General features: G+C 37.9%; 1 protein-coding gene and 1 long non-coding RNA gene across 12 annotated transcripts; one reads left to right on the top strand and one right to left on the bottom strand.

Moving 5' to 3' along the window:
- Position 1: 1 nt before the first annotated feature.
- Positions 2–27,957, top strand: LOC127942745 (transcription factor E2-alpha). Of its 10 annotated transcripts, none has more exons than XM_052538678.1 (21): positions 2–534; positions 10,553–10,649; positions 11,768–11,840; positions 16,221–16,282; positions 16,375–16,447; positions 16,704–16,744; positions 16,851–16,983; positions 17,076–17,122; positions 19,062–19,161; positions 19,416–19,552; positions 19,643–19,739; positions 19,997–20,055; positions 20,222–20,297; positions 20,546–20,619; positions 21,269–21,469; positions 21,917–22,028; positions 22,153–22,300; positions 22,532–22,585; positions 23,306–23,541; positions 24,142–24,279; positions 25,374–27,957. In XM_052538678.1, the coding sequence occupies exons 2-20, from the start codon at positions 10,575–10,577 to the stop codon at positions 24,270–24,272; spliced, it is 1,929 nt and encodes a 642-aa protein (XP_052394638.1). In that variant the 5' UTR covers positions 2–534; positions 10,553–10,574; the 3' UTR covers positions 24,273–24,279; positions 25,374–27,957. The 10 variants fall into 10 exon arrangements, with proteins under 10 accessions (XP_052394638.1, XP_052394635.1, XP_052394636.1 ...); XM_052538675.1 differs by having other exon boundaries at positions 21,266–21,469; XM_052538676.1 differs by having other exon boundaries at positions 20,543–20,619.
- LOC127942746 (uncharacterized) lies at positions 1,095–5,403 on the bottom strand. 2 transcript variants are annotated; one of them, XR_008149389.1, is made up of 6 exons: positions 4,863–5,403; positions 4,702–4,763; positions 4,281–4,352; positions 3,475–3,502; positions 3,162–3,258; positions 1,095–2,135 (listed from the first exon to the last, which is right to left on the bottom strand). It is a non-coding gene; the product is annotated as an uncharacterized LOC127942746 (long non-coding RNA). The 2 variants fall into 2 exon arrangements; XR_008149390.1 differs by lacking the exon at positions 4,702–4,763.
- Positions 27,958–27,971: the final 14 nt, after the last annotated feature.

Below are 27,971 nucleotides of genomic sequence, written 5' to 3'. Positions count from 1 at the left end.
CTACCATCAACGTCCGCCGGATATCATAGTTCCTAATATCAACTCATTTCCCCTTAAACTACACTTACTAAATCATGTCTGATAAATGATTAACAGCCATTCTGCGCGTCCTGACCAATCCGTGTTTTTTTTTTCATCGGTAGACCTTGTCGAAAAAACCCTTGACTCCCCTGGGCACATGAAACTGGACACCCGAGCTTTCGAGGCCCCTCTTTTCCACGCGGAGGAATACATTGTTGCTGCTCACAATGTGGATGGAGGTGGTCAAGATGTCTACTAGAAGAAAGAATTCACCTCAATTGTAACAACATAAAGGAAGTCGTGGCACGGGATTGTTTGGATACAGACCTGCAACACTGTATTTATGACGTTGGTGTTTTTGTAGGAGGATGTCAAAGGAGTAAAAACACACATGGTTGCTCCTCTCCGCTTTTAATGCGCCGTGCTGCAAATTCTTTCAAGTTTTATTGTTTTTCCCTGCGAGATTCAACCTTTCTTTTTGACTGTTGGATGTAAAACAACCGATAAACAGAGGTAAAGCTTTTTGGCTTTTGTTCGTGTTTTACTGGGTTACTAAGATGAATTATTTTAGTCTCGTATTAACCTCATAAAAATCACATACTTGCATATTGAAGTTCCATTTAGCAAGTTTTATGGATGTGTGCTTATGAAAGTGGGGGGATGCATTTTTTTCTTCATTTAGAGGCTGTAGTGGAAAGTCCTGCCCAGTTTTGTGCTGGTGGTCTTTAACCCCCCACCCAGCAAAAACTGGTTGAAAAGACGTCGAAAAGACGTCATTGGCAGTCGTCTAAACAACGTTAAAATTTAGTTGAAAAGTGAAAGGTGAAACGACGTCTTTTTCATGTCGTCAAAAAGACGTCTATAAATAGACGTCCAAATTACGTTTAAATGTGGTTGAAAAGTGAAAGGTGAAACGACGTCTTTTTCAGGTCGTCAAAAAGACGTCTATAGACGTCCAAATTACGTTTAAATGTGGTTGAATAGTGAACGGTGAAAAGACGTCTTTTCCAGACCTAATTACAACCATGAATTATTTGTCATATTCCTAATTAGTGAAAATAAGACAATTCACAGTATATTGACACATTTATTGACACATTACATCTTTCATGTAAAATCTTGATAACATCTTAAGCTTCTTTTGATTAAACAGACCGTAAAAACTGTAATATTGTGAAATATAACTACAGAAATAATTGTTTTCTATGTGGATGCATTGTAGAATGTAATTTATGCCTGTAAACTGAAATTTTTAACACAATTACTTCAGTCTTCAGTATTACATGATCTTCAGAAATCATTATAATATACTGATTTGCTGCTCAAGAAACATTTCTGATTATTATCAGTTTAAAACCGTTGTGCTGCCAAATATTTTGTGGAAACCATTACATTTGTCCATATTTTTTTAATAGACCTTGCAAAAGAGTAGTATTTATTTAGATTTTTTTTTTTTTTATCAATTTAAAAGGCTTTACTATAAACTTATCAAATTAATCCATGTTTCTGTATAAATATATTTTTTCAAGACAAATAAACTATGACCAATTATAACCACATTAGAACAACCAAAAATTTTAATTCTGTCATTAATTACTTACCCTCATGTTGCCCCAAACCCATAACACCCTTTTGTGCAGAACACAAATTAAGATATTTTTTTAACAGATGCCTTGTGTACAAAAAAAAACAAACAAACAATAACAACAGCAAAAATAATCTATTCAGAAATTATGACTCCCCAATGGATTTTCACAAAAGCACCAAAAGCGCCAGCTCTCACGCCAATGCAACACTGATGCATCATGGTGCTTGTGTGAATGTGTTATTTTATATAAAGAAAATAATCTCAGATTTCATTAAAAAGTTCCGCATTTATGTTTCAAAGATGAACAAAAGTCTGGTTTGGAACAACATAAAGGTGAGTGAGGAAAATCTTTGGTTAAACTAACACATTAGGTAAATGGGGTTCCCACAGGGGCACCAGTAGATCTCTGCCTGATCTCTGATCTTCTGCTTCTTCTGCTCCTTCCTCCATCCCAATTCTGGATTAATGAGCCACGGCAGATGTTTCCACTTTGAATGCTTTAGCCTCGCTCTTTTTTCTGCAGCATCTAAAGTGAGAAAGAAAACCGTAACTAAAATGTAAATTAATAATAAAAAAACAATGTTTGTCCAAAATGTACAAATTAAAGTGTACTCATTCTTTATGAGGGATTATTAACTAATCAGTATGTCAGGGGTTGTCAGCTCTGGCCATTAAGGTGAGACTTAGGTCTCTGCAGAGTAAAAGTGGGCGTTTATGACTTTGTGGGTGTTTTCAAACTGCTGGGTGTTTCTAAATCATGCAATCAAAATGATCCCCCTTACCTAAACCCCACCCTAAACCTACCGTCACTATGACATCAGCCAATCAGGTATCATGGTCTAAAAACACCCTGATCTGGTAACTCCCATTACTTTAGTACAGAGACATATGCTTGGATTAAGGTCCACTGTCATGCAGAGTTTACGTCTCAATCAGCTTCACAGTTTGCCAAGTTGTGAATATATTGTGTACACAAATGTAGGTACTGGTAAGCACTGTGGCTCACTATACACTGGTGACTATCTCTGTCCTCATTGTACAACATCACTACTGACATTAATGCACAACAATAAAACTGATATCTTACTTTAATGCTATTTACAGCACATTATGATGAATACTTTATTACATGTATGTGCAAGATTTAATTAATAAATTAATTGGAAATGTTTACTAGATTAGACATTACCTGTCTAGTGATATGTTTATGCTGAAATATATTATTGGTTTGTGTTTTAAAATCTATTACGTGTTTTCTTATAGCGAATTATCAGTGCACCGTAAAATGAAAATAGTGATTGAGGCAGCCCTTCACCACTGAGTACTGAGCAACGGACCTGAGTGAAACACACCCAGTGTTTACGTCCACACCTGATCACACTCACCTGTCTGTGACTTATAGTTAGCAAAACTGAAGACCTTGATTAATGTGTTCAGGTGCACTGCACTAGGTTGGTGCAAAACTCTGCATGTAAAAGGACCTTGTGAGACAATGTTGAGATCTCCTGCAATATGTTCTGAACATTCACTATAAAGAGACAGAATGACTTACAACACTGGTGTCCAGTCCTGGGCTGGAGGACCACCGTTCTGCAGAGTTTCTGCTGATCCTTGATCAGCTGCTCAGGTCTGCTTAACTGGGGTTGGAGCTTAATTATGAAAAAAGAGAAGACAACCAATATTATAATGTTAAAAAGTTAAACAACGTTAAATAATTCGATCCATAAATATGCACAACATCTGAAAATGCACAAAGATGAGAAGAAAGAACTTTCAACATTGAAAAATAAGAAGCAATATTAAATCACACATGCATTTTCTTTTCTTCTTATTATTCCTCTTGCAATAAGTTTATTCACAATTACCTTGTGGTTTATCAATGATTTTCAGTCTCTGAAATAGAAAAGATCCATCAATGATGAACTATTATTTACCCCGTTTATATCTGCGAGGTGTTCATAACACATTTTACCAGTGTGTTAAGATCAGTAATTATGACTGTCGAATGTCAGACTTGACTCAATGTATTCTGCCCCCAAACATATGATTAGACTATCAGTCGAATATCGGCAAGATTCAAAAATTCTGATTCAACTATGAAAAACCTTAGTCAAGGACACCCCTAGTAATTTCAAATATTACTATTTTACTGTATTTTAATCAAATAAATGCAGCAGTGGTGAGCATAAAAGATTTATTTTAAATACATTTTTAAATAATATTTTCTATTTCTCTTCCACCTTTATTTGATCCTCTAACTTTAACACTCACTATTCTAATTCTATTCTTAAAAAAAATCTAACTATCTTTCTAATCTTTTTGTATTATATTTTCTTTACATTTATTATGCAATTGTGTGTATGTGTGTGTGTACGAGTAAAGACCTCTAACTAGCTTGTTCTACTCTTTTTTTTAATTCTGTTTTCTCTTTATTTATTATATTATTTAAAATCCCATGCTATGTGTACCGTGTTAAGCTAACTGAGACTTGTTATAGCACTATAACATTGCTTATATATCATTGCTCTTGTTTTTGATTGCTTCCACTGTCTTAATCTGTAAGTCGCTTTGGATAAAAGCGTCTGCTAAATGAATAAATGTAAATGTAAATACATGATAAATCTGACCCTTAAACGTTTGAATAATAGTGTATGTCTGAGGTATTACTTACTAGTTATATGTTTCATAATGTCTAAAAATGTTCTTCAGCTGGATACAGGCACGGCCATCAGCATGGAAGAATCTAGAACATAAACAATCTGTCATTCTGTCAATCTGTCTAAGCCAACAATATTTATTATACAATGCCATGTTTATTATAAATAAACTATAGCAGAGGTGAAATGCAGAAAAGAAAATTAATTTACAGATTATACAAAAAAATTAAAAGAATAATAACAGAATTTAAAGTTTTAGGTTTACTAATCGATTAATACTCTTACAGTGTGGACATCAAAATAACTAACATGCAAACAAACACACACACACACACACATTATGAAAATATTATATAAACACACACATATATAAGAAAATTACAGATTCATGCTGATGTAGGCGAAATATATTGTGAAAAATGCACATAAAGTTACCTCTTGTAGTTAGCATTACAGTTGAGATGCTAACGGACTTTTCATGAAGACACTGACCATTTCTATAAAGTACATTTTCAACGAAAGCGTGTCATTTACATGAAAGAAAGTTTCAGGGACACTTTTATGTAACATTTGTGTAATTTAGGGATTAAACTTACCTGAAATTAGTGAAAACAACCATGAGAGACAGCGTCTGTTCAGCTGCTTGACGGTTGAGCTGAGCCCCGTTTCCATGGTGACTCCAGTACAGCGCGTGACCATCAAGTGTTTTCAAAATATATTTAAATATATTTAACAGTGCGATCAGACATGATGTCTAATTTCTTCACTAGTTTATGTTAATGGCTTTGTGGTGCGAAATAAAAGTTTTTTTTCTGCTAAATTTGGACTAAAGCCCATTTACATCTATTTTTGGGCTAAATTAAAAAAAAAAAAAAAAAAAAAAAAAAAGACGTTAAATGTCGCTTTTTGGGCTTAATTTGGACCAAATCCGACGGACCAAACGAAGACCAATTTTCAACGTCGCTTTTTGGGCTTAATTTGGACCAAATCCGACGGACCAAATGAAGACCAATTTTCAACGTCGCTTTTTGGTCTAAAAGATGGCCATGACGGGCCGACTTGATTTAGACCAGAAAACGACGTCCAAATGACGTCTGGTGCTGGGTGGGCCAGTTCTATCCTAAAAGAAGTGACTCCTTTGTCCTTTTATCAAAGCAAGGATTAGTTTTGTGGGGAGCTTCTGAGTTTAAGTGACTATAAGAGCGAGCTGTCAGTGCACATGTAATTTACAAATAACTAATGCCTGAAAGTTACTTTAATCGGTTAGACTTGTTCAAATCCTACTTAACTTAAGCACAGTAGTGAAGCGTGTTGTATTCAGGTTTGCTTTTCATAAAAAATATCTTTGGTTAATTCACTTACTTTTTTGAATATTTTTTTTTGGCAGGAAATTCCTCGCCCCAATCACCCCCCCCACCCCCACCCCATCAAATCGCGAGTCTCTTGGGGAAAAGTTGACTATTTGTCGCGGTACTTTTATTAACTTTTGCTTAATCCCCGGCCAATCTTTATACATTTGTCTCACAATACATGAATAATTGAGATTGTCGGCTCGATGGCTGGTTAATATTAATAATAATGCCACCCTTATCAAAAGTACGTGCTCGCGATCGCTGTGGCCTATTTGTTTTCGACATGGTTAAGCTATCGGAATACAATAAGTTTACAACTGAGAAGAAATATTGACATTGTTCATGTCTGGATGAAGCTTACACAAAGAAAGGGCTGTGACTGAACTCTAGTTTAAAAGTGTTTGCACATTCAGCGATTGAGGTGGGTTTTAAAATAGACATTCGCGGGATATTTTACGCATTTTTATTGATAACGTGGATTTTGTTCGGGTAGCCTACATTAAACTGGTGGTTAGTGCTAACACTGTTGCGCTCTCTCTTACAAACCACAAATGGCTGCAGTGATACAGGACTAAAGATACTATTTACCTTTTAACTACGAAATACGTTTTAAAACTCGTGTTTGGCTTTGTTTTTGGTGTCACCTTTTTAATTTATCTTTGTAGTAGGCCTGTGTGTGTGTGTGTGTGTGTGAGAGAGAGAGAGAGATGGAGACCTTTACCGTTAGGGATGGAAATCGTAAAGAATTAAACGATTCTGCTTCAGTTCTTCTCATACTTATTTCTTGGCGATTTTAATAATTTATAAAATAACATTTGGAAAAAAATAAAACATTTACAGCCCTATAGGCATATTTTTGTGGCAAATTATACGACATTTTCAGATTTCAGCAGAACCAACATAACAAATCATAAGTAGCCTAAATGTAGGTCTACATCTCTCGCATAGGTGTTATTTACAGACTTTCAGAGCTGTCATGAATGCATCATGAAACTGTCTCTAATTTTAATGCAAATGGAAAACGAACATAAAGGTGATAACCGGTTTCATTCATTATTTATATAGAATGTAGGCCTACCTACATGATGTGCAGGCCTTATCTTATTTGCATGTTGTCATACTAACAACCAGTCATTAATTATGCTTATGTAAATAATTGGTTTATTTCACATTCCACGATAAATAACTAGTGAATAAGATTAATTAATTAACAGCTCCGAGTGTTTTCGATCCACTATACACTATTAGGTTCATAAGAATCATTCGTTCGGAAATCGAATTGCACTGGGGGGATTTTTTTTTTTGTGAATCACTTAAAAGAATCGACTCCTAGAGTCACTCGTTCAGGAATCGGATTAGACTGGTCGCTATGTATTTTTTTTAATGCCCTAGATAAAATGAACAATAGGAAATGCTGTCAGATCACCGTGATCTTCATGATCAAAAAGTGCTAAATGTATTGTACATCATAAATAATTTTTAAATATAAAAAGAACCGACTTTTGATTCCAAACTCTAATATGTTATCATATGGCCTTCACCTCATTCGACAATTAGGGCTGTTTATATCAGTTACAATCGCTCAGTGTCTCTCGTATTTGGGATCTTTGTCACATTTTACATATCAATATGCTAGTATACTGAGTAAAATATATATTTTTACCTGTGGTTTGGCTTTGTTTTAGTTGGCAAAGGCTTGAGGGGGATTTGGGCTTTGTTACTATCTTTCTTGTCTTAATTATTAAAGGGACCACATTCTTTATGTTTCCATTTAGCTGTTTTTGTTTGGGAGTGTGAATAATATGGGCTTTCAAGGTGTGAAAACACTTTTTTTTAGCCATTGGCCACTAAAGAGAAACTAATGGTTAATACCCGTTTGCTTCCAACAGCATACAGGACCCCTTAAGATGTTTCTGAGAAAAAAAAAAAGTTTATCATTTACCAATATTTTTACATTTCATTGTATTTTAGCAAAGAAAGGGCAACTTTTAAAAGATTTTACTACAGTTGGTGGTTGTATAAAATGTTTCCGCCTTGTTGGATGGTCTCCTTTTATACAAATGAACTGGCCAGATAACTATAAAACATAAACAGAACAGAGATGTACAATAAGTTAAGAACATTGATTTGCATGTTCCATGTACTGATATCATGATTTCATGGAAACGTATTGACTGGTGATTGCATTTAGTTTCCTTGCTGTGCTGATGTTGCATAACACAACACAATTATTAATAAGATTGGCAGACGTTATCGAAGGACTGGCTCTTTCAAAATAAACAAAATGTTTGTCTTGTAATGCTTTTTTGGTTGTTTCATTGTAACACAAGAAAATTTTATTCTGTAAAATATACAGGATGTCTTTGGCCAAATTAATTACCAGGGATGTTTTAGATTTACGATTAAAATCTTGGCCAAAGATAATAACTTGGCACTGGTTGTTTGTGAAATCTCCTAAAGCGATTCATAGTAAGTTAATAAAAATAAGTCTCATTTTTCATTTGAGACAAGGAAATACTGGTAATATACTCTTAAGAGATATGTGTATTATAAGAACAATACATTTTCATTTATATCTACAATGGGCCCTCTTCACATATCCCGGTTTCTCAGCAGTGGAAATCATCATAGTTGGGTTAACTTGAAAAGCATTCCCATTTGCTCAAATAGCAAAAGAAAAACTCCAATAAAAGAAAATAAATTGAGAGAGACTGATAACGTCAGTCAGAAGAGAGAACGAAGGTCAAATTTACCGTCCTTCCCATAAAAGCTGCATTAGAAATACCATAACATTAGCGTTGACTGTATGTTTTTTTTTTTTTTTTATATACAAAGGTGATATAATACATGAATAGTGTTATAAATTTACATACATAAAAAAAAATACATATATAAAAACCTTCTAGGATTTATGATGCTGATCATCAGAGTCTTCTAAAGGGCTGGGTATAGTTTGAATTTGATCAATTCTGATTCCGATTCTGCTAATTGAATCAGATTCTTTTTTCCGATTCCCAGTATCGATTCCAATGTGATTTAAAAAATGATAGCAAACATTCATCACGTGTCTCTTATTTCCAAACCATGTATTGGAGCTGAATGCCATGAATAAAAATCAACAGGCTACAAAAAAACTGAACTCTTTAAGAGCTGTTTGTGTGCAAAATAAACCTGCATGATTCAGGATCAGTTTTTTCTTTTTTCTTTTCCCCAGTGGAAGTTGTGGTTCTCTCATGATTCTGAAGAAAAAAACATTAAACAACTAAACAAAATTACATGTTAATTCTGAATTAATTATTTAATGACTCACTCAAGATTTACTTGTTTCATTACTGGATGAATCAAAGTTCTTAAACGAATCTCTTGTATGATTTAAAGACAAATACATTTTAACAGCCTCTTTTCGACACCTACTGGCAATGTAATCGATAAATCTTCATTTGAAGTGTCAATTTACTTTCAAAAGATGATTTACTCTATTTAATCGCTACCATACACATTGTACACACAGTTTATATAACTATAAACTTTTATTACAGTACTTCTGTGATTTAAATGCTTGAAACACAGAAATAATGATACTGTGTGGCTGAAAAGACTGAAGCTGTTTCATTCATGACAGATGACAGCTGCTCTCTTTAGGTCAATGGCAGCTCGAACTAGGGCTGGTCCGAATACCATTTTTTGAGCTTTGAAGCTTCAGTAGTAATCAACACCGAATGTTCGAAACTTTGGAGGGAGGGGGCTGAACATATTCTACACCAGACGCGAGCATCATGTCACAATACAACAGAACCTATTATGCAGTCTATACTGGATGCGGCGCGGTGCGGAGTGACAAATTCCTGACAGTAAACTGCTGTTGCGTTCTATTTATGATGCACTGACACAAATTTCAAATGATTTACAACAGTTGCTTTGTTGCATCCAGTGAAGACAGACTTTAGCTGGCGTGGCGGGGCATGGCACGATAAGTGTAGCGTCCGGTGTAGCATGGTGTAATAAAGACAGGGATCTCTGCGTGTCTGTCTGTTTGTATTTCTACTATGTCGAGAACCATTCATCCAATCGACTGGGTTAAATGCACAGCATGAATTCTGAGTACCATACTCCGCTATATGTCACATCACTTTTCTCACTCAATTTAAAGTGCTCCCACACAGCTGAGATCTTCGGCATTTTTATATTCTCTCCCAGATGAACTGAATCATGAACCGTTTCGCAGGGGTTGCCAGGTGTTCGAGGAAAAGAAAGAAAAAATAATATTTGAATCTCAAAATTGAAAATTGAATCTCAACCTATCTAATGATATTCAAATAATTTTATATTCAGGTCCAGCCTTAGCGCGAATGCAGATTTAAATGTTGAAATCACACTGGTTTGTTTGTACACTGCACGGACGAACCAAGTGATCACAACATTGATCACACACGTCAACAGTTGAGAAATGAAAAAGACGAATCATTGCAATTTAGGAATAGAATAATGTTGGTGTTTGAATCGTGTTTGCGATCTTTAACTATCTACTAAATTAAAGTTGGTGGTGACACCTCTCTTGCAACATGTTTAGCTATAACAGATATTATACTTAGATTTTTTTGGCTTATGGTCGCAAATGTAGCCAAACTTTGGAGCGCTTAGATTATCGATCAAGGTCCTGGCAGATCGGTAGGTCCAGTCCTCACAGATTAAGAAAAAAAGTGCATAGGAATCGATAGGTCGAATTGAAATTTTAATTTGACAACAAGTATCTGATTTCTGACCTTAAAATATCCGATTCTGGAATCGGAATCGATTTTTTGATTCCCAACCCTAGTCTTGTGAAACGGTTCCATTCCTTATGAGGACACTCGACTTTCATTACTGCTTTTCTCATTCACCTGGTCTTTAGACAGCTCACCCCAGCTGTGTCTCTCTCTGGTTTTCTCCTGCAGGGTTCTTTAAAGACAGAGGGTTATGAACGAGCCTCACCAGAGAATGGCTACAGTGGGAACAGATAAAGAACTCAGTGACCTGTTGGATTTCAGTGCGGTAAGGAAGAGAGTATGGAGTCTTTGTTATTAGTCTGGACAAAAGCTCTCTCTCGTTAAAGAATCGCTTTATGATTCCATATTCACTTCAACTAAATCTGACCTTGTTGTCCGAGGATAGCTGTTGTTCTTCGTGCCACTTCAGACTGATCGAATCTCTTGTCACAATGCCTGCTGTATTGTTGGTGGCTATAAACATTGTAATGAATCTTTAAATCATGTGCAGTCTCCAATTATGTTCTGAGAAGTGTGGTTTGCCATTTGAAACCTCTCCAGCATAATAACCATCACTCAATCCTCTCTTATCCTTATCCTTGCATTTATTATTCTCATTTCACCTGTTGTTAAAATCTGATTATTCTTGGCGGTCATGCTATCCTAAATAGCATTAAAAAATATGGAATATAAAAATGTTAATCGCTTGATTCATTGAATGACTCGACCATGCTTAATTTATTGCATTGGAAAATTGCCATCTACTGAAGCAGCGAATCTATTAAGACGATGCATTGATAATCAGACGTGCCAGACCAAATGCATTATGATCTCACATCTAATTACAAATTGTTAATGGTTTAGCTACTCCCTCATATCGCATTCATTTTCCAGCCTTAAACCTTTGTCAAAAACTAAAGGATTTGCATATTATACATTTTGGTATCTTCTATCTTATGGTGTAAAAGGTGTTCCACATTGTGAAAAATGTCTCACACACCAGAAAGTCCCTCTCATGCACCATGCAATGCCAGCACTGTTGCTGCTTATTGGTTTCTCTTTGCACTTCAAAAACAAAGAGACATCATCCATCCATGTAAACGTCCTCTTCTGTCCTTTCTGTGAAACCCTGAATTCTTTGTAGTATAAGACAAGATGCATCTTCAAAGAGGCATACTACTTTGTGAGAAAGGGTTTCTTTCAGATCGAACCATTTTAGTGGGTTATATCCGCCAAAATTGACATGACCTTTAGCATTAAACTTTTGAACAAGCTAAGCTTGACGTCACATAGCGTGAATGCCCAATAATGCTGAAAAATCGCTGTCTGTGGGCACCTGTTGATGTGAGTTTTTCAGGATATGCTACATTGCTAGAACTTCTGCTTCTTATTTTTCTGCCTTAGATGTTTGCACCCCCTGTGGCTAATGGGAAGAACAGACCAACCACACTTGCTAGCAGTCAATTTAGTGGTTCAGGTAAGTCTAAACACATGCCTTTTCTCGTTTAGAGAGAAATGTCACATATTGCTTAAATTTGCCATATTTGTGCATTTGATAAGTTTAAAGCGGTGTTCTTTATAGCATTGAAGATGTTTGGGCCAGTTGCTAAGTGCTCATTCCTCTCAACAGAAGAAGAGGACATGCTGCTGCTTGTTTTCCTAAACCCCCTCTTTTATTAATTCACCGTAGTATATCCAGAGTCAAAGCTCGGGGCAGTTTGGATCACTTTGAACTGGTTGTTCAGTTGAAGCACCTATTGCACAAACTTGTACATCGTAAAAACTTTGTTAGGTCAAGAGGAGTGACTGATTTGGATTGGATTGCCGTTCATAATCAAGTTTGTGTCCAGAACATTTTAACAGCCTGTGTTGTTCCTGTGGCTCAGTGATAGAGCATTGTGTTAGCAGCGTAAAAGGTTGTGGGTTCAATTCCCAGGGAACACACATACTGGTAAAAAAAAAATAACATTTTATAGCCTGAATGCACTGTAAGTTGCTTTGGATAAAAGTGTCTGCTAAATGCATAAATGTAAATATAAACACCCTAAAACATCTCTTTGTCATCTAAAAAGTGTTGTTGTTTTTTTGCTTTGTTTGTATGTTGCACTTACGTTATAACCAGTTGCACATCACACTCACAAAAGTGTTATTTTTGCGACCATTGTTGGCTTGTGTTGCTCCAGTTAAGATTGTTTCAGAAGCTGTCAAAGGCATGAACGTTCGGTGCATTTCTCTTCAAGTCTTTTCAGTCTGTCTGTCTGTCTCCCAATCGACACTCCAAACATTAGCCTTGAATAAGAACAATCTGAGAACAAAGCCTTAAATAAAGGCCAAATGATTCCCCCACCCCACTGAGTAAAACACTCCTCCCCCCACACAAGAAAACACTTTCTCTGCCTGCCAACTGACAGGAAATAGACCCTCTCTGAAACAAAGCTCTCTCATACCTCCCACCACCCCGCAGGAGGCCCGCATGAAAACAGCAAAAGAAACCCTGTGAAAGATCACCAGCTTCACTCTCGGTCTGTGGCGGCCCAAAGTGCCAATTACATAGCAGGGCCAAGCTAATAATGTCTCAGTTTGAGATTTTTATTGCAAGAGCTACCTGACACCGAGGTGACCCCGACTGTTAAATCTGTCACTTGTGAGATGCTTCTAGAAGGTCTCCACATAAGTCAACATAAGCCTCACCCTGTGAACTCGGTATAACAGGGGTATGACATGTACTTGACATGTAGAGGTCCAAGGGACAGTTTCTCAGCATTATTCATTTAAACTCTTAAAGGAATTATGAGTTCAGAATATCTTAAGCTCTGTTGGCATCGTTTGTGAACACATTCTCAATGATCACAAAAATTAATTTTGTGCTCAACTCATTTTTTATATTTATTATTTGCAATTTATCCAATTAGTCTCATGTTAAAACGGATGTCTTGTAGCTGTAAATTCAAAACCTTGTATCTTAACATTTATTGTATTGCCTTTTAAAGAATTAAGGGATAAAGGAAATTTTATTTTCTGTGCTAACATGTCACAAATGCTATTGAAAGAGCTTGACATTTAATGAACCTATATTGAACATTCCTTGAAGATCATAAAAAGTATTGCAAATGAACCAAAGCTGTGATCTTGACCTATTTGCATGGACTGGATTGCTTTTCAATTTTAAACCAATGGTCAGGAGTTAAACTTCGACTGTCCTCTACTATTCAATCTGACCATTCAGAAAGTAAGGATATGTTTAGAGAATGCATTGGCCTTCAGACGTGCATCTGTTCCTAAAGACAAAAGTGCTCGGGAGGGTGATAATTGCATTAAGCCATCTCCTCCTCCTCCTTGGGCATAGCCATGGTATTTGTGGGATTGTTTGCATGGGAGGACTTCACCAGGCGTTCTCTCGCTCACCTCCACAGCTGCCTAACACGTCACCCACTGAGGACAAGGTTAGGACAGGGCATAGCCCATTTCCCCCCTTGTCAAACCCAGCACATTAAAGCCCCTTTCACATTGAAATTCCGGATTACTACACAGGTAATGTGTCCCGGCAATTGTTCCCGGATCGTTAGATTTTGGTTCATTCACACTGCCAGTGATTTCCTGGAATATCTGCATGCATTCACACACAACCCGTTAAGGTCCCATGTGACATCATGACGTGACGTGTAATTTACGAGTCAAAAACGGCAGGCACGTTTACTTTCACTAAGGCCCCGTCCACATGGAGACGCGTTTCTGTGAATACGCACAAATTTTTTATCGGATAAGTGTTTTGTCCACACGCATCCGGCGTTTTCGTAAGGTGAAACTGCAATTTTTTTAAACCGGGTCCCAAAGTGGATAAATTTGAAAACGCCGTCTTTGCGTTTTCGTCTGGAGGGCTAATCCGTATATTTTCAGAAACGATGACGTCATCAGCCCACGTCTCCCCCCTAATCAGACACCTCTAAGTCACGTAACAGCAACAAAAACATGAACAAACACTGAACGATTGTCTTTTTATTAACTAACATTAACACAGATTAATAAATGTATTATTCCATGTTCGATTGTGTACCACGCGCAAGGTTTATGAGCATAGTCCAAGTCTTCTTCTCTGTTTTTAGTGTATCTCTGTGTCAGAATTACAGCGACACATACTGGTCTGGCATGTATACTACATCATTTTGCGGTTTCGTGTGGACGCGAATATTTCTTGAGACGAGGAAAAAAAAGATCGAATTTGGGTAAGCTCCTTCTCCGTGTGGACGGGGCCTTAAGCTTGCGAAGAATCTCAGCTTTAGCGTGGATAGTGAGGAGCTAACTGATCTCTGCTTCATTACAGTTCGCACATATTTTTTACTTGCAAACGTTGATCTGCCTTCAAAACACCCGGTAAAAGAGTTGCACGATAACGTGCATCATCACTGACACACACTTTTACGCCATTAGTTCCGGCTTTTGAATCAATCCCGGGATGTGTTTGTGTTCACAAAGAAGACAATCCGGCAATTTTCCGGGACCAATGAGCAGTGTGAATGGGGCTCTACACACACACACACACACACACACACCTCAAGCCATTATTGCTTTACTTTCGATATCTGCTGCCATCTGAACTTGAATAATGGCATGCTGTGTAGCTGATGTATTTGAAGGACTGTATAAAGGAAATGATCTTTCCTTAACGCAGGAAATGGAATCAGTTCCTGCTTGACTGAATGTCAGATTTATCTTTGTAGAATTACATTTTGATGATTCCAGCAAATAAGTGGCCAATAACTCAAAAAAAAAACAAACAAAAAAAAAATATATATATATACATAACAAAATTTGTCAGAAAAATCAACAGTTTAGTTTGCTAAAATGGTCATTCATAAAAAAAAAAAAAAAAAAAAAAAAAACATTCTACCATTATAACAGTCTGACAGATCCAAACCATTCCTCATGTTAAACATCTTATCTGGTCCTTCTGTGTCTGTATCTGTAGCTCTGCCACTTCATTTTCCCCCACATAAGATGCTTCTGCCAGGGAGATTCTTTCACTCACTCAGTCAGTGCCCACTTCATTTCCCATGCTGCCTGCGTGGGCTCCATAGATCACGGCTGTCAGTGTGGATGTCGCTATTTGCTCTGCTTTGTTAGCTTCATCACTCATGCTCAGCCTTCAGTGGCCGCTCTGGCTGAGACCCCTCTTCTCTCACACATTTTTAATTAGACATTAAAAAAAAAATGCAAAAGGAGAATATGAATATTCATAAACCAACTGCATTAATATGCACAATCATGCAAATCAGCATGCAATTAAGCCATGTGTCTTTGGAGAGCTTTGCATTAAGGCATAAGACAGGAGGCAGAGGGGAATGCTTTATGAGGAATTTCTGCTCCAGTACACTTTAAAATGTTGCAGCAATATTTTAGAATATCCATTTTTCTACATATAAAGCATATTGAGGGCTATGAGGAGAACCTTTAACACTCCGTATCATGTATGTCTTTAACTGAGACTTGTGTTGTCCCTATGGGTGTCCACTCCCAAATGTAAAATGACGCTAATTACACAATTCTTTGATCAGCCTGTTTTTGTTCTGCTTGCCGTGATACCCCCCCCCCCCAACTTGGTTTAATGAGATCCAGTGACCGAATGAATGCTCCCTTTATGGTCAGCAATGTTGAGACTTGCTAAATGACATGGATATTAGTGTGGTGTGATGGTTTGGGATGAGATTCAGAGGCTGTCTATCAAATACAGAACCACCCACCAAACGTCCAAAGGCCTTAATGCATGAAAAGAGAAATTAAAATGGGCCTTGATGTGAAGGTTTAGTGCATGTCAAAATCGAAGTATTGCTCTGACAGTGTGTGATCACTTGCTTTGTAGGTATGGAAGAGCGTAGTAGTCCCTGGGCTGCTGGAGAGCAGAACAGTCCCTCTTTTAACCAGGTAGAGGTAGACCCAGTGCCTTGTTTGCGGTCTAAAGGTGTTGTTGGGACATGTTTTATAGTTTTGACCTGCTTCTGTCTTGATTTTCCCAGAACTATGGAGAAGGCTCACACTACAATGAACACGATGGACTATCTTCCCCATTCCTTGGCACAGGAGTTAGTGGTGAGATTTACCAATTTTTGGTCGTTGATCTCAAAGCTGCCGATGTAGAAACTGCCCCATGGGTTGCCCTGGAAGTTGCTTAGGGTAGTCGAGCCCTTCTTTGGCCTCAGCAAGTGGATTCACTCTTAAACTCCATGTTCTGGAATTGACTTCCAATTTCTTCAAATAATTGTAACATTTGGACTTTGTTTGAAGTGTTGTGTGAGGGTTCGTTTCATATGTATTTGCTCACAATGCCAACGATTTTTACTTGCAGGAAAGAATGAAAGGGGGCCTTACTCTTCCTTTGGGGGCCAGGTAAGTTGAATCAAGTCTTGAGCAACTCCTGAAAGTGCTTTAGTCGCCTGCTTGACATCATGCTGTAACTTTTGATTCAAATCGGCCATCTTGTTGTTCCTTACAGCCTGGGTTCCTGCCCTCAGACATCGCCATGCCTTCTTCAGATGCCATGTCTCCATCCGGACTGAAGCCCGGCTCACAGTTTTACCAGTCATACCCCAGCAACCCCCGGAGACGCCCCTCAGATGGAAGCATGGGTAAATAACTTGCAACAATTACTAGACTTGTATCAGATCAGTCAGTATGGAAAGAAAGAGGACCTTTGTGTATGCTTTGATCTTTTTCACAGAACCCCAACCAAAAAAGATCAGGAAGCCACCAGGACTGCCATCATCAGTGAGTGAACTTTCTGAAATATTCTTACTTGTTTCCCACTAAAAGTATTTTATTGCAACTTCAATTTAGTGATCAGAGTTGTGAGGAATTACACAGATGTTAAGGAAGCAAAGTCCTGCTTACATGAAGTCGCGGCCATTTGTAGCATCTGAAATGGTTTGACATCAGTCCAAAGGTTTAGCTCCAACACCTTTCAACACATCTGCCTGGAAAGTTTTTGGTAATAAATTATGCAGGAAGGTTCCAGACCTCATTCAGAGTAGAAACATTTTTAATATGACGTGAACAAACAAGAACATGCTTGTAGGGGTAGATGTAATAGTCCAGAGATTTTACCGTTGTGTCTAATGGTTGGCGAACAAAACATTTAAGGCACATCCTTCTAAAAACATCACAGTTGACAGACTTTTGATTTAACAGGGTATGTATTTTAAATTGCGTCAAAATATTTCAGAACGTTTGACTATTGCACATCGGCGTCAACTTGACCAAACATGCAAGTAGCCATACCCCTTTTTTGAGTCATGGGAAGAGGAACTGTTGTTTCTTGGTCTAAATCCACATAAGCTCAACACTTTGCCCTCTAAACCCCCTCCTCAAACACGATCCTTCAGATTTGCCCATGCTAGACCTTATCCTCCCCCTCTTCCAAAGTGACCCAGTTGTGAGTCCCCTTTGCACCTTTCTCTCTCTCTCTCGCTCTCTCTCTCTCTCTCTCTCCCGTGCTTGTCTTAGCTCAGATTAATGGCTTCTGATGAGCTAAGGTTCTAGCTCCTGCTGAATCCCACTCTACGGCTCAGTAGAACTTCCTCTTGTGCCGCCACAGCATTATATCACCCTAATGACTGCGCCAATGCTCTCCTGCTACCTTTAGCATGCTTTATAGATATTTACAAAATTCCACAGTTTAAATCCACCTTTGGCCGAGCACTAAAGGATATTGATCCTTAACTTGTCTGGGCTTGCCCTAATCTTCTCGAGTGCATCAACAAATCATTGTGAGGATATGTTTCCTGGTGAACTTGAGACATAAGGGCCATTCGCAGGTTGTTGTTTTTTTTCCTCCCTCAGTTGTTCTTTTATGCGGTTTCTACATAATCGGCCAGTCTATTTAGCTCCACTACTACCACTTCTTCAGCGAGACCTCTCCCCCCACCGTTCTCACCCCTCCCCTCTTCAGCCCAGCTGCCTGTGGAGTTGGACGGGCTCCAGGAGTAGGCAGATGGCTCTGTAATTAGAAGTGCATCTCTCCATTCCCATCCCACTTCTCCCCGTTAAATCAAATTACAGGCAAAAGAGAAATATCGCTTTGCTGGATTTGTATTCTCCGCTGGCCCGAGACCCACCCGCCCGCAGGCACCCCCTCCCTCCCAAACACTCGCTCATGTGTGCGCACATACAGACAAACATACATTGTTACATACGTGTTTAGACAGGCACGTTGGGGAAGACACTGTTTGGAGGTATGTCTCCTGAATTCGGATGAATCATTCCGTTTTAATTTATCAGTTCCAGATCATTTTTGTATTACTATTCTAAACAGTACAAATGTCTGTTTTTTTTTCCATTTTACTGTTATGGAATATGTAATTACGCAGTGTGCTTAGCTTGATTTGGACTCACTCTTAGTGACGGTACTCCCTGTAGCTGTCCTCCCTCTCCTTTTTTGGCTCATGGGAGTGCGAGAGGAAGCGCCGACTGTGCCATGAGATGGCCGTGGCGCATTTCCCAGCATGCTCTGTTCTCTGTCCCTGCCACTTTATCTGAGGGGCCACTATGGAAACACTCATCCACGTCATTTGTACGGAAATGTATGATGCACTTGCCAGTTTCATGGGCTCCATATCAGATTTGCTTGGGTTATTTTGTCCATATGAAGGCCGTTACTATGATCGTTGTGTTTCTTTAGGTTCTTCATGTACCTTGTTTCTAAACGCAGGTTTATGCCGCCACCTCTGGTGATGACTATATCCGAGATGGTGCTGCCTACCCAGGCTCCAAACCTGGCTCTGTGTACCCAGGATCTTTTTACATGCAAGGTATCTACATAGGGCAGTTTTCCATTTCTAAAACCCCAATCTCTGCAAGCCATAAATACTAATTAATGTATATATAACTTGTTCACAGAGACATGTTGCAAACAGATTACGAATGACTAAGAAGTTATCTCATAGTTTTGTTTGTTAGATTTGAAATTAGTAGCATGCACATAGACAGATGTTGCTTTGGATTATAATAGACGTCCACTGTGCTGATTGTAACTGATCCTTTCTATCTGCCTTTGTGTTCGCAGAGGGCCTACACTCCTCTTCGGACCCCTGGGCCCCCTCTGTATCCATAGGCCAATCGGGATACACGGCTATGATGGGGAATTCGCCACACATCAGTCAGCCAGGCACATTCTCTGCAATAAACCCACAAGACCGAATGGTATGCCTTCTAAAAATTTCTAAGGTTTTAGAGAAGGGCTTAAATTGTGACTCAATTCAGAAGTTCCAATAACTGTGTTTATCTCCACAGAACTATCCCTTGCACGGAGCGGACGTGAATGGTTTCCATTCGGGCTCCGCAGCCTATAGCCACACATCCGCCATGAATGGATCCGACAGCATTTTGGGTGAATCACCTTCGTCTTTTTAATTGAATGTCCTCTAGGTTGTGAAATGAGCTTGTAATTGGGTTGCGATTGGTCCTTGAAGTCGTTTCTTCTTGTGAAATAATTTTTGGCCTTGGACTAGTCTGAACTTGAACTGCAATCTTCCATTCAGACTTTGAATGGACCGTTTTAGCTGATAGCAAATTATGGATCACTTGAATAGTTATGACATTGATGTACTGAATGAAGTTAATAAGTCCTCCCGTTCTCTTCCACAGCAAGCAGAGGTTCAGTCACAAGCAGCTCAGGTGATGAGATCGGAAAAGCTCTTGCTTCGGTGAGTGAGCTTTCATTAATCACCTTGAAAGAGCATTTGACCGTGTGAAGTAAAAGATGGATAGCACTATTCAGACTTTCAGTGATTCCTTGGTTATGGATTAATTATTATCACCCATAGGAGAGCATCACATTTAGTCATGTTCCATGTGGTTTTTTATCGACAGATCTATCCTTCGGACCACAACAGCAACAACTTCTCCACTCCTTCCACTCCTGTGGGCTCCCCTCAGGGCATTGCAGGTACGTCAGATAAGCTGTCTTCTTCTGTCAAAGCTGGATCTGGTTCATTAGATCAGCTTGTGTTGAAAGGTACCAAGACCAAAACGGGTACGCGGAGGAATAAGCCTGATCATTTTAGATTGATAGGCTTTTGTGTAGGCTAAGGTGTGAATGTGAAGCTCTAGAGCGCCATCTGCTGTCATAGTGGCACACCAGCATTCAGATGTTTCACACTCCCGTCTATAATATATCATGTTCTACCTCAGCAGGTGCAGCACAGTGGCCGAGAGCTTCTGGTCAGGCTGCGCTCTCTCCTAACTATGAGGGAGGACTACATGCACTGGTAGGATTCTAAAGATGCTTTTTGAATGTAAACACCTCAAGCTTCAGTCTTTAATTAGACAAATATACAAGTGTTGTTTTAGAATTATTTGTATAATTATTTTTAAAAATTATATAACAACAATATTTCGCTTTTATGGTTGGTTTTTATTTTAAAGTTGGTTTTTATTTTAAGGACAATTTATTTTATTTTAAAATTTCTATTTAGCTTTAATTGAGGCACGAAGACTGGAATTGGGAACCGCTGATTTTGTAGTAATGTTGTCTCTGGTATTCTGCTCTCTGGCTTTGGACGGCGATTGCAGGGAGGGTGGGACATTCGCTTTCAAGTGCTATAAAGTTAGCATTTTCCAAGATCTCCTACTGCACCTTTAACAATAACACTGATCTACAAACCCTAACCCTAACCCTAACTGATCTACAACCACATTTAGCAATGTTAGCAATGCTATATAAAAAAATGCTCTATTTAAATTGTGTTCTAATATTATTATATTATTTATATTTTGGACTTTTTACCTGTCTCAATGAATGCTTTTGGCCTCACTGTGCCCAAATCATCTGTGCTTTCTGTTCTATTTATTCTATTAAGTTAATAACTTGCTCACCTATACTTTAAGTTACATATGAATTACTTTTCTCCACAGCAGAACAAAATGGAAGACCGGCTGGAGGAGGCCATCCATGTGCTGCGAAGTCATGCGGTGGGTCAGTCCCCGGGAATTCCCCGAGCCCATGCTGACGTGCACGGCCTACTGGGTGCCGTCTCCACATCCAGTGGATCTATCGGGGGTCTCCCTCAGGCCTACTCCAACCCAGGACTACCCCTGAGCAACAGACACCCTGCCATGGTTAGTGTAAGCACTTAGTAGTATGATCCAGACACATGGATAACACGTAATCCCATCCAACGCATCATGATTTTAATGAATCGGTTCATTTGGGTGGTTCATTTAATTTAACTTCATAAAAAAAACCTGATTCAGTTATTCATTCGGTTTATCGATTATCAGCTCGATGGCAATAGTTATAGCTATTGGCTGATAATCATGCAAGTAGCTATGCATGATATTTTTAAGCAAATATTTGTGTTAATGCACACTTGTATATTAGCTTCATTATACTTTATTTGAATGTGTCCTTGTTCCATTGCAATAACTAAATACTAATAATATTAATTGACAACATGTACTAACTATAGGGTTTGGTTTACAGCTGTGTGTGGTATTGTGTAACACAAAACAATACTAAGCAATTGATATGTGCTGATTACTCTCCCTTGCTGCACTTGTCTGCAGGCTGGAAGCCATCAAGATGACCGTGCCTGCCTTCCTCCCAGCAGCACCCTGTTGCAGTCCACTCATGCTTCAGACACCCCACAGCCTGGAGGAGCACCAGAGGGTTTTAGCAGTGAGCAGCAGTTTCAATTTCTCTTTAAGAACCAACCGAACAAGTCAGCGACAGATGCAAACGCTGAGAGCTGCGTGTGAGTTTCAGCGGGATGCATTTAACGATTTCCTGTCTCTGGCTTCAGGTTTGCCCGGAGGCTTGGCCCCCGCCACGCATCCCTCAAACAAATCTGACATTAAGAGTGAAGACAAGGAGGACGATGAGAACTCCTCTGTGGCCGATAAGTCTGAGGAAGAGAAGAAGGAAAGTAAACCATCTCGCACCAGAACAAGGTACTTTTTTAGCATTCCCCTTAAATCATGGCTGAATGGTTCTGGACCAGAAATGCTCAACCTAATGATGGTTTGAAGCATATATTTGATTGCCTACAACAAATGTTGTGTTTCTTCAAATGTTTCTTAAGGCCAGGCCTGTTTACAAAGTGTTTGGGTTGCCCCAACACCGAAAATACTGTTTTATAGTGTTCTCCATCCCCCCTTCCCAAACTCTCACATTGTTTTCAGAAAGGAGGTGTTTACCCATCAAGTCCTTTCAGGTCTATCAGACCAGGGAGAAGAGTAAGTCTATCTCCCACCATAGAGTGCATGTTTGTGAAAGACTCCGGATACACACTTGATCGCTTTTAAACGTTAAATGCCTGTGTGTTATTGTACACAAAATGAATTCGAAGCCATTGAAAAACTAAGATGATTTTAACACAGGTGGGACATTTTCATGAGTGTAATTAGAATCGTCGGTTTTTCAATGCGCAGTATCTAATCTTTTTAATTCAACATTCATCTCTTGATCGAAAATGGGATGATAATGATAATGAAAATGAAGTCAGCAAAATTATGAAATAACATGAATGGAGGTGTACAAATTATGGGATGCTTAACTATATTGAAAGAGTTTGCATGTATTCTGGACTCCAAAACTTTGAATGGCAGTGTATATAGATGTAAAATATTTCTCTACTAAAGTAATTTCACAAATGAATGCATAACCTTTAAGATCAAAATGCATTAACCATGACAAAACATTTGTCAGGTGGGTCCAATCTTTTGATTAGTGCTGTATTTAAGAGATTTATAATAAGTAATTTAATTTATACTATATATCTATAGTAATTTTATAAGTAATTTATGTTTATAACTTTACACCTAGTATACTTGAGCAGGCACCTGGACTATGAAGATATTTAATTAAAAAAAGATTTAAAATTTGTAAAAAAATTGTCTTTGTACAATTTTTAAAAATGGAATTTCAGTGTTATTTAGATTATCGTCTCTTCACAGTCTAGACAATGAAGACGATGAGGATTTGCCGCCAGAGTTAAAGGTGGAGCGGGAGAAAGAGCGGCGAGTGGCCAACAACGCACGAGAGCGACTGCGCGTGCGTGACATCAACGAGGCCTTTAAAGAGTTGGGCCGCATGTGCCAGCTGCACCTGAGCAACGATAAACCCCAGACCAAACTGCTCATCCTGCACCAGGCCGTCAACGTGATCCTAAACCTGGAGCAACAAGTCCGTGGTGTGTGTTCTCAAAATATATTCATTGAATATTTTGCAACTTTAACAAAACATTGGAACTTTGTTGCCGTGCCATGGGTGCAGCTGCGTAATATCACTGCGCCTGCTGCACTTAGCAAAGTTCCTTGATTATTACGCTGGAACGAGAGTATAGTTCCTAGCCATAACGGTCTAGAAAATTGCAATTGTCTTAGTACACGTTGTAACTACAGACACAAGTTATAAATAGGAAGAGTCAAGTTAGTTTAGTCATTTTCGAGCGAGATGCTAACGGTCTAATCAGATTCAATGATCTATGCTAAGCTAAGCTAAAAGTGCTACCGACAGGCCCGGAGATGAGCCTAATGGATTCGGAAACGGTAAAACTCAACTGATTAACTCAAGGGGAGTTAGAAAATGACGGAAAAATATTTTTAAAAAAAAGTGTGTTCCTTTTAACAGAAAAAATAATTTTAAAAGGTTTTACATTTAGATTAAGGCTTATTTTATTAATTAAATGCATTTTAATAAATGGAAAGATACACTTTTCTAAAATTGAATATTGGACTTGTCTTTAAGTGAATGAATCGTTCATTTTGTAATTACAATCTTTTTCATCCAGAACGCAACCTGAACCCAAAAGCGGCATGTCTGAAGCGACGTGAAGAGGAGAAAGTGTCCGGGGTGGTAGGAGACACTCAAATGCAGCTGTCCGGACCGCATCCAGGACTGGGAGGAGATGGCCGCATGTGATCATGTGGTATGTTAATGTCCATTTAAACATTGCCTCACTTTGTGTAACTAATTATGCAAACACTTTTTGGTCACTAGTTAGATTTTTTCACTAATGTTGTTACTTATTAATAGTATACAATGGTTAGACACCACAAATTAGAGACGCATGGTATCGCTACTGTATCGATTGTCAGTTGTAAGTAGAATTTATCTACAATATTTTGTATTTAATAATGCATGCCTATTATGTTTTCCATTGTATTTAAAAACTAATGTAAACAAACACATTAGGTTGTAATAATGCATTAGTAAATGCTGAAATTATCATTAACTAAGATCAATAAATGCTGTAGAAGTATCGTTCATGCTTAGTTCATGTTAACCACTGTTAACTAACAAACCTTATTCTAAAGTGTTACTAAAGTAAAATCTGAATTTTAATATCTGCCATTAATTATCCATAACATTTCAATCATTTTACACTTATTGGTCTAAAAACCAGTGTTATTTTAGTACTATTTATGTAATATTATAGTATTTAATAATATTTTAAATGAGCTTCTTTGTATTTTCAGTTCTATTTTTAGCTTCATTTTAGTAATAGTGTTGCATGTTTTGTCATTTGAGTAGTTTTATTATATTTATAAGTAGCTTAAATTATTTTTTAATTCAGTGTTAGTAATTTAGTACTTTTCACCTCATATTTATATTTTATTTTGGTAGCAATTGTTAATATTAGTTAACTATATTAACATTGAAAAATAAATAGGTTAAAAATAAACCCCTAATAGGTTTTACTAATTTTTAGTTTTACTTTCAACATTTACTAATATGTACAGATCAATATCTGTTAATATCTTATGAACTTAAACTGACGTAAACAACAAACAGTTGCATTTATTCACTAATGTTAAAAAAGATTCTCTATCAAACGCATTGTACATTGTTACAATTCATGTTAGTTAATGCATTAACCAGCATTAAGTACTTAGTCTAAAGTGTTACTTTTATTTTAAAGTAGTTTTATTAAAATTACTGAAAATGATTTTTAATAGTTTTGGCTAGCTGTAACAACACAGATTGAAGTCCCTAAATGAAATCTCTGTTTTCTATCCCCAGATCAGTGAAATTTCTTGGGGCTCCTGGAAGAAGTGACCTTGAATCTCTTCCACCGTTCTCATCCTCTCTGTGTGCATCTAGTGACTTCCACGAAATCAGAGATGCACCCTCCAACCAACCTTTTGGACACACGAATCGACCCACCAAAACTGACACAGCAGATTTTGTCCGTGATCACTCTAGACCGCAATTACCAGCAAAAATGTGAAAAACTTTCTCAGCTCATTTTGTATTTTTCTGCTTCCATAAAACAAAGGATCATAGGAATAGACATGTTCTGACCACAACTGACGTTTTTTTTTTTCACTGCAGAAAGAGAGTTTTGAACAAGAGATGAGAAAGACGTCAGTTTAATCATGGATTTGTGCCTAATTGTTACGTTTTATAAAAGACGCAAACTGCTTACTTGTACGGAACAAAAAAAGTTTGGGAGTTGGTTGTATATGAGGATTTTTTTTGTTTTTGTCATTCCCTTCTGAAAGGTACAGTCTTACATGCGTTGTGTAACCAAACCCCAAGAGAGGGGCGAACCTGTGGTGCTTTTGAGGACGGCATATCCCAGCATGCCACTGCTCTGTGGGCCAGGGCTCTTCTGGAAAGGGAGAAAAGCACACGGGCCATCGCAGCTCTCCAGACTGTTTTATCTTTTTGGAAACATCACGAATCATCAGCTCTCACGATGCCATTGACTAGTTCAGCCAATCAGAAGAACCCGCATCATAAAGGAGCGTGAGCTTCTGTCACTTTGACAACAATTGCTTGGATTGCATTGCGTTCCCAGGCACAGAATTGCCAAGTTGATCTTCAACTTCTTTATTTTAATTTTATTTTCTCTTGCCAGAACATGTTCATCACTCGCTTGCACCGTTTCATTGTTGCCAAAAGTCTGAAAGCGTACACATGTCCACCTCACACATATGTAATGGATATTATTTCAATTTGAGGGAAAAAAAAAAGTAAGAATATATATATATAAATATATATATTTTTGTTAGTCTATACATTGTAGATTTCTAAATAACAAAAACGTATTCACTTAAAATGTGGAGAGTCTATAGCGCAAGTGAACGCTAAAGAGACGCGTCGTACGATTGAAAAACGAAACAAAACCCCACTTATATTTTCACAAATGTAAGCTTTGGGTGAGGCGACCCATTGTTACTTTTATCCCAAATGCCCCCTGATAGCACTACGCTAACGAAGAAAATATAAAGAGAATTGATAATGAAGGTTCGGGCCGCGTCGAGGTTTAAATCCTCGCAATAATTTCCCGATTTCAGGGACCCGTACGTCAACAGAAGTGTTCTTAGGCAAAGGTGTTCAGTGTTCACCATCATTTCAGTCTTGCCAATGCACATAATGCAACCTGTTTGAATGTAATATTCAAATGTACGCACTCTCACGTCTCCATAAGACTGGCTTACTGTGAGTTTAGTTGATACATACGGTCATTTCAAAGTGTACGTCTCAATTTTTCGTTGTGTGCGCGAGATAATGTTCCCCAGTGGTTTGAATTATGTATGTAGGAAAGAAGTGGTGATATAACATGTAATTGTCCACAATGTCCACAATGGATATGATTCTTGAGTAATAACATTTCACCGTAAGGGGGATACTGGACTTAGGTTGTCCTAAAGTATAATGGAAACATAATATAAATTCTTGATAAAGATAAAAAGTTGTTGAACATTTATATATCGTGGCCTTCTTATTCTCAAGACTGTCATTTTTGAGAGTGATGCCTTGTCAGTGCCTAAACTTACTTTCATTTCGAAATGCAAAAATGTCCTTTTGGTTTAGTTTTTCTTTTCTGAAAGCATCGTTGTAGTATTTAATCTGTAATTTAGAAACCTTGTAGACTTTCATCCTCATTATTATGCTGTGTGTGCGCACCTTCTTTGGCAATTTTAGGATTCTCGTTCCGGTCATCTTTGAATCGACTAGGTTTTTGCTTTCAAGACGCTAGTGTCCTGTGATTTGTGAAGGACACGAGAAAATCGAAGGATTTTTGTTGATCCATCAGTTGGGGGCCGGAAACACTGACTGTTTTGAGTGATTCTCGATTCTTTCAGCGGATACTATCTGAAATGAGTGTTCATTTTGAAAACATCTAAAAAATATTTGAGTGCTGGACTTGTTTTTGCTTCTCGCTTAATGCTTTTAGATGCTGAAGGAGGGTTATCGTGTCATCAAAGATTCTCCTGCCTGAAATGACTTTCTTTTTATCCCTGAAGCATCGTCTCTTGAATGTCCAACTGAGTGAACATTCATCGTGTACCGAAGTAAGATTGCTGCCCATGATTTCCATCAGAATTGGAGTAGGGACATGAACAATACTGCTGTTGTGTCTTCAGAGTGCCTCCGGTTTTTTGTCATTATACATTTTTTTTTTGTCTTTGTTTTTTATAAATATATAAATATATATATAAAGTAGGTATTGAGAACTGTCCTGTATATAACAGTAATGTAGCAATAAATGTGCCATTTTTAAATAACAGAATTATACTTTTTTTTTTTCAATGTCTTGCATTGGATCTTGTATACCTTCAAATGAGTTAAATAAAAAAACCTTGTAATAAACGTCTTACCATTGCGTGC

Source organism: Carassius gibelio, chromosome A22 (genome assembly GCF_023724105.1).
Source record: "Carassius gibelio isolate Cgi1373 ecotype wild population from Czech Republic chromosome A22, carGib1.2-hapl.c, whole genome shotgun sequence".
In the NCBI taxonomy this organism is placed as follows: domain Eukaryota; kingdom Metazoa; phylum Chordata; class Actinopteri; order Cypriniformes; family Cyprinidae; genus Carassius; species Carassius gibelio.
The sequence above is the reverse complement of the archived record's forward strand: the minus strand, read 5'-3'. Positions and strand labels throughout refer to the sequence as shown.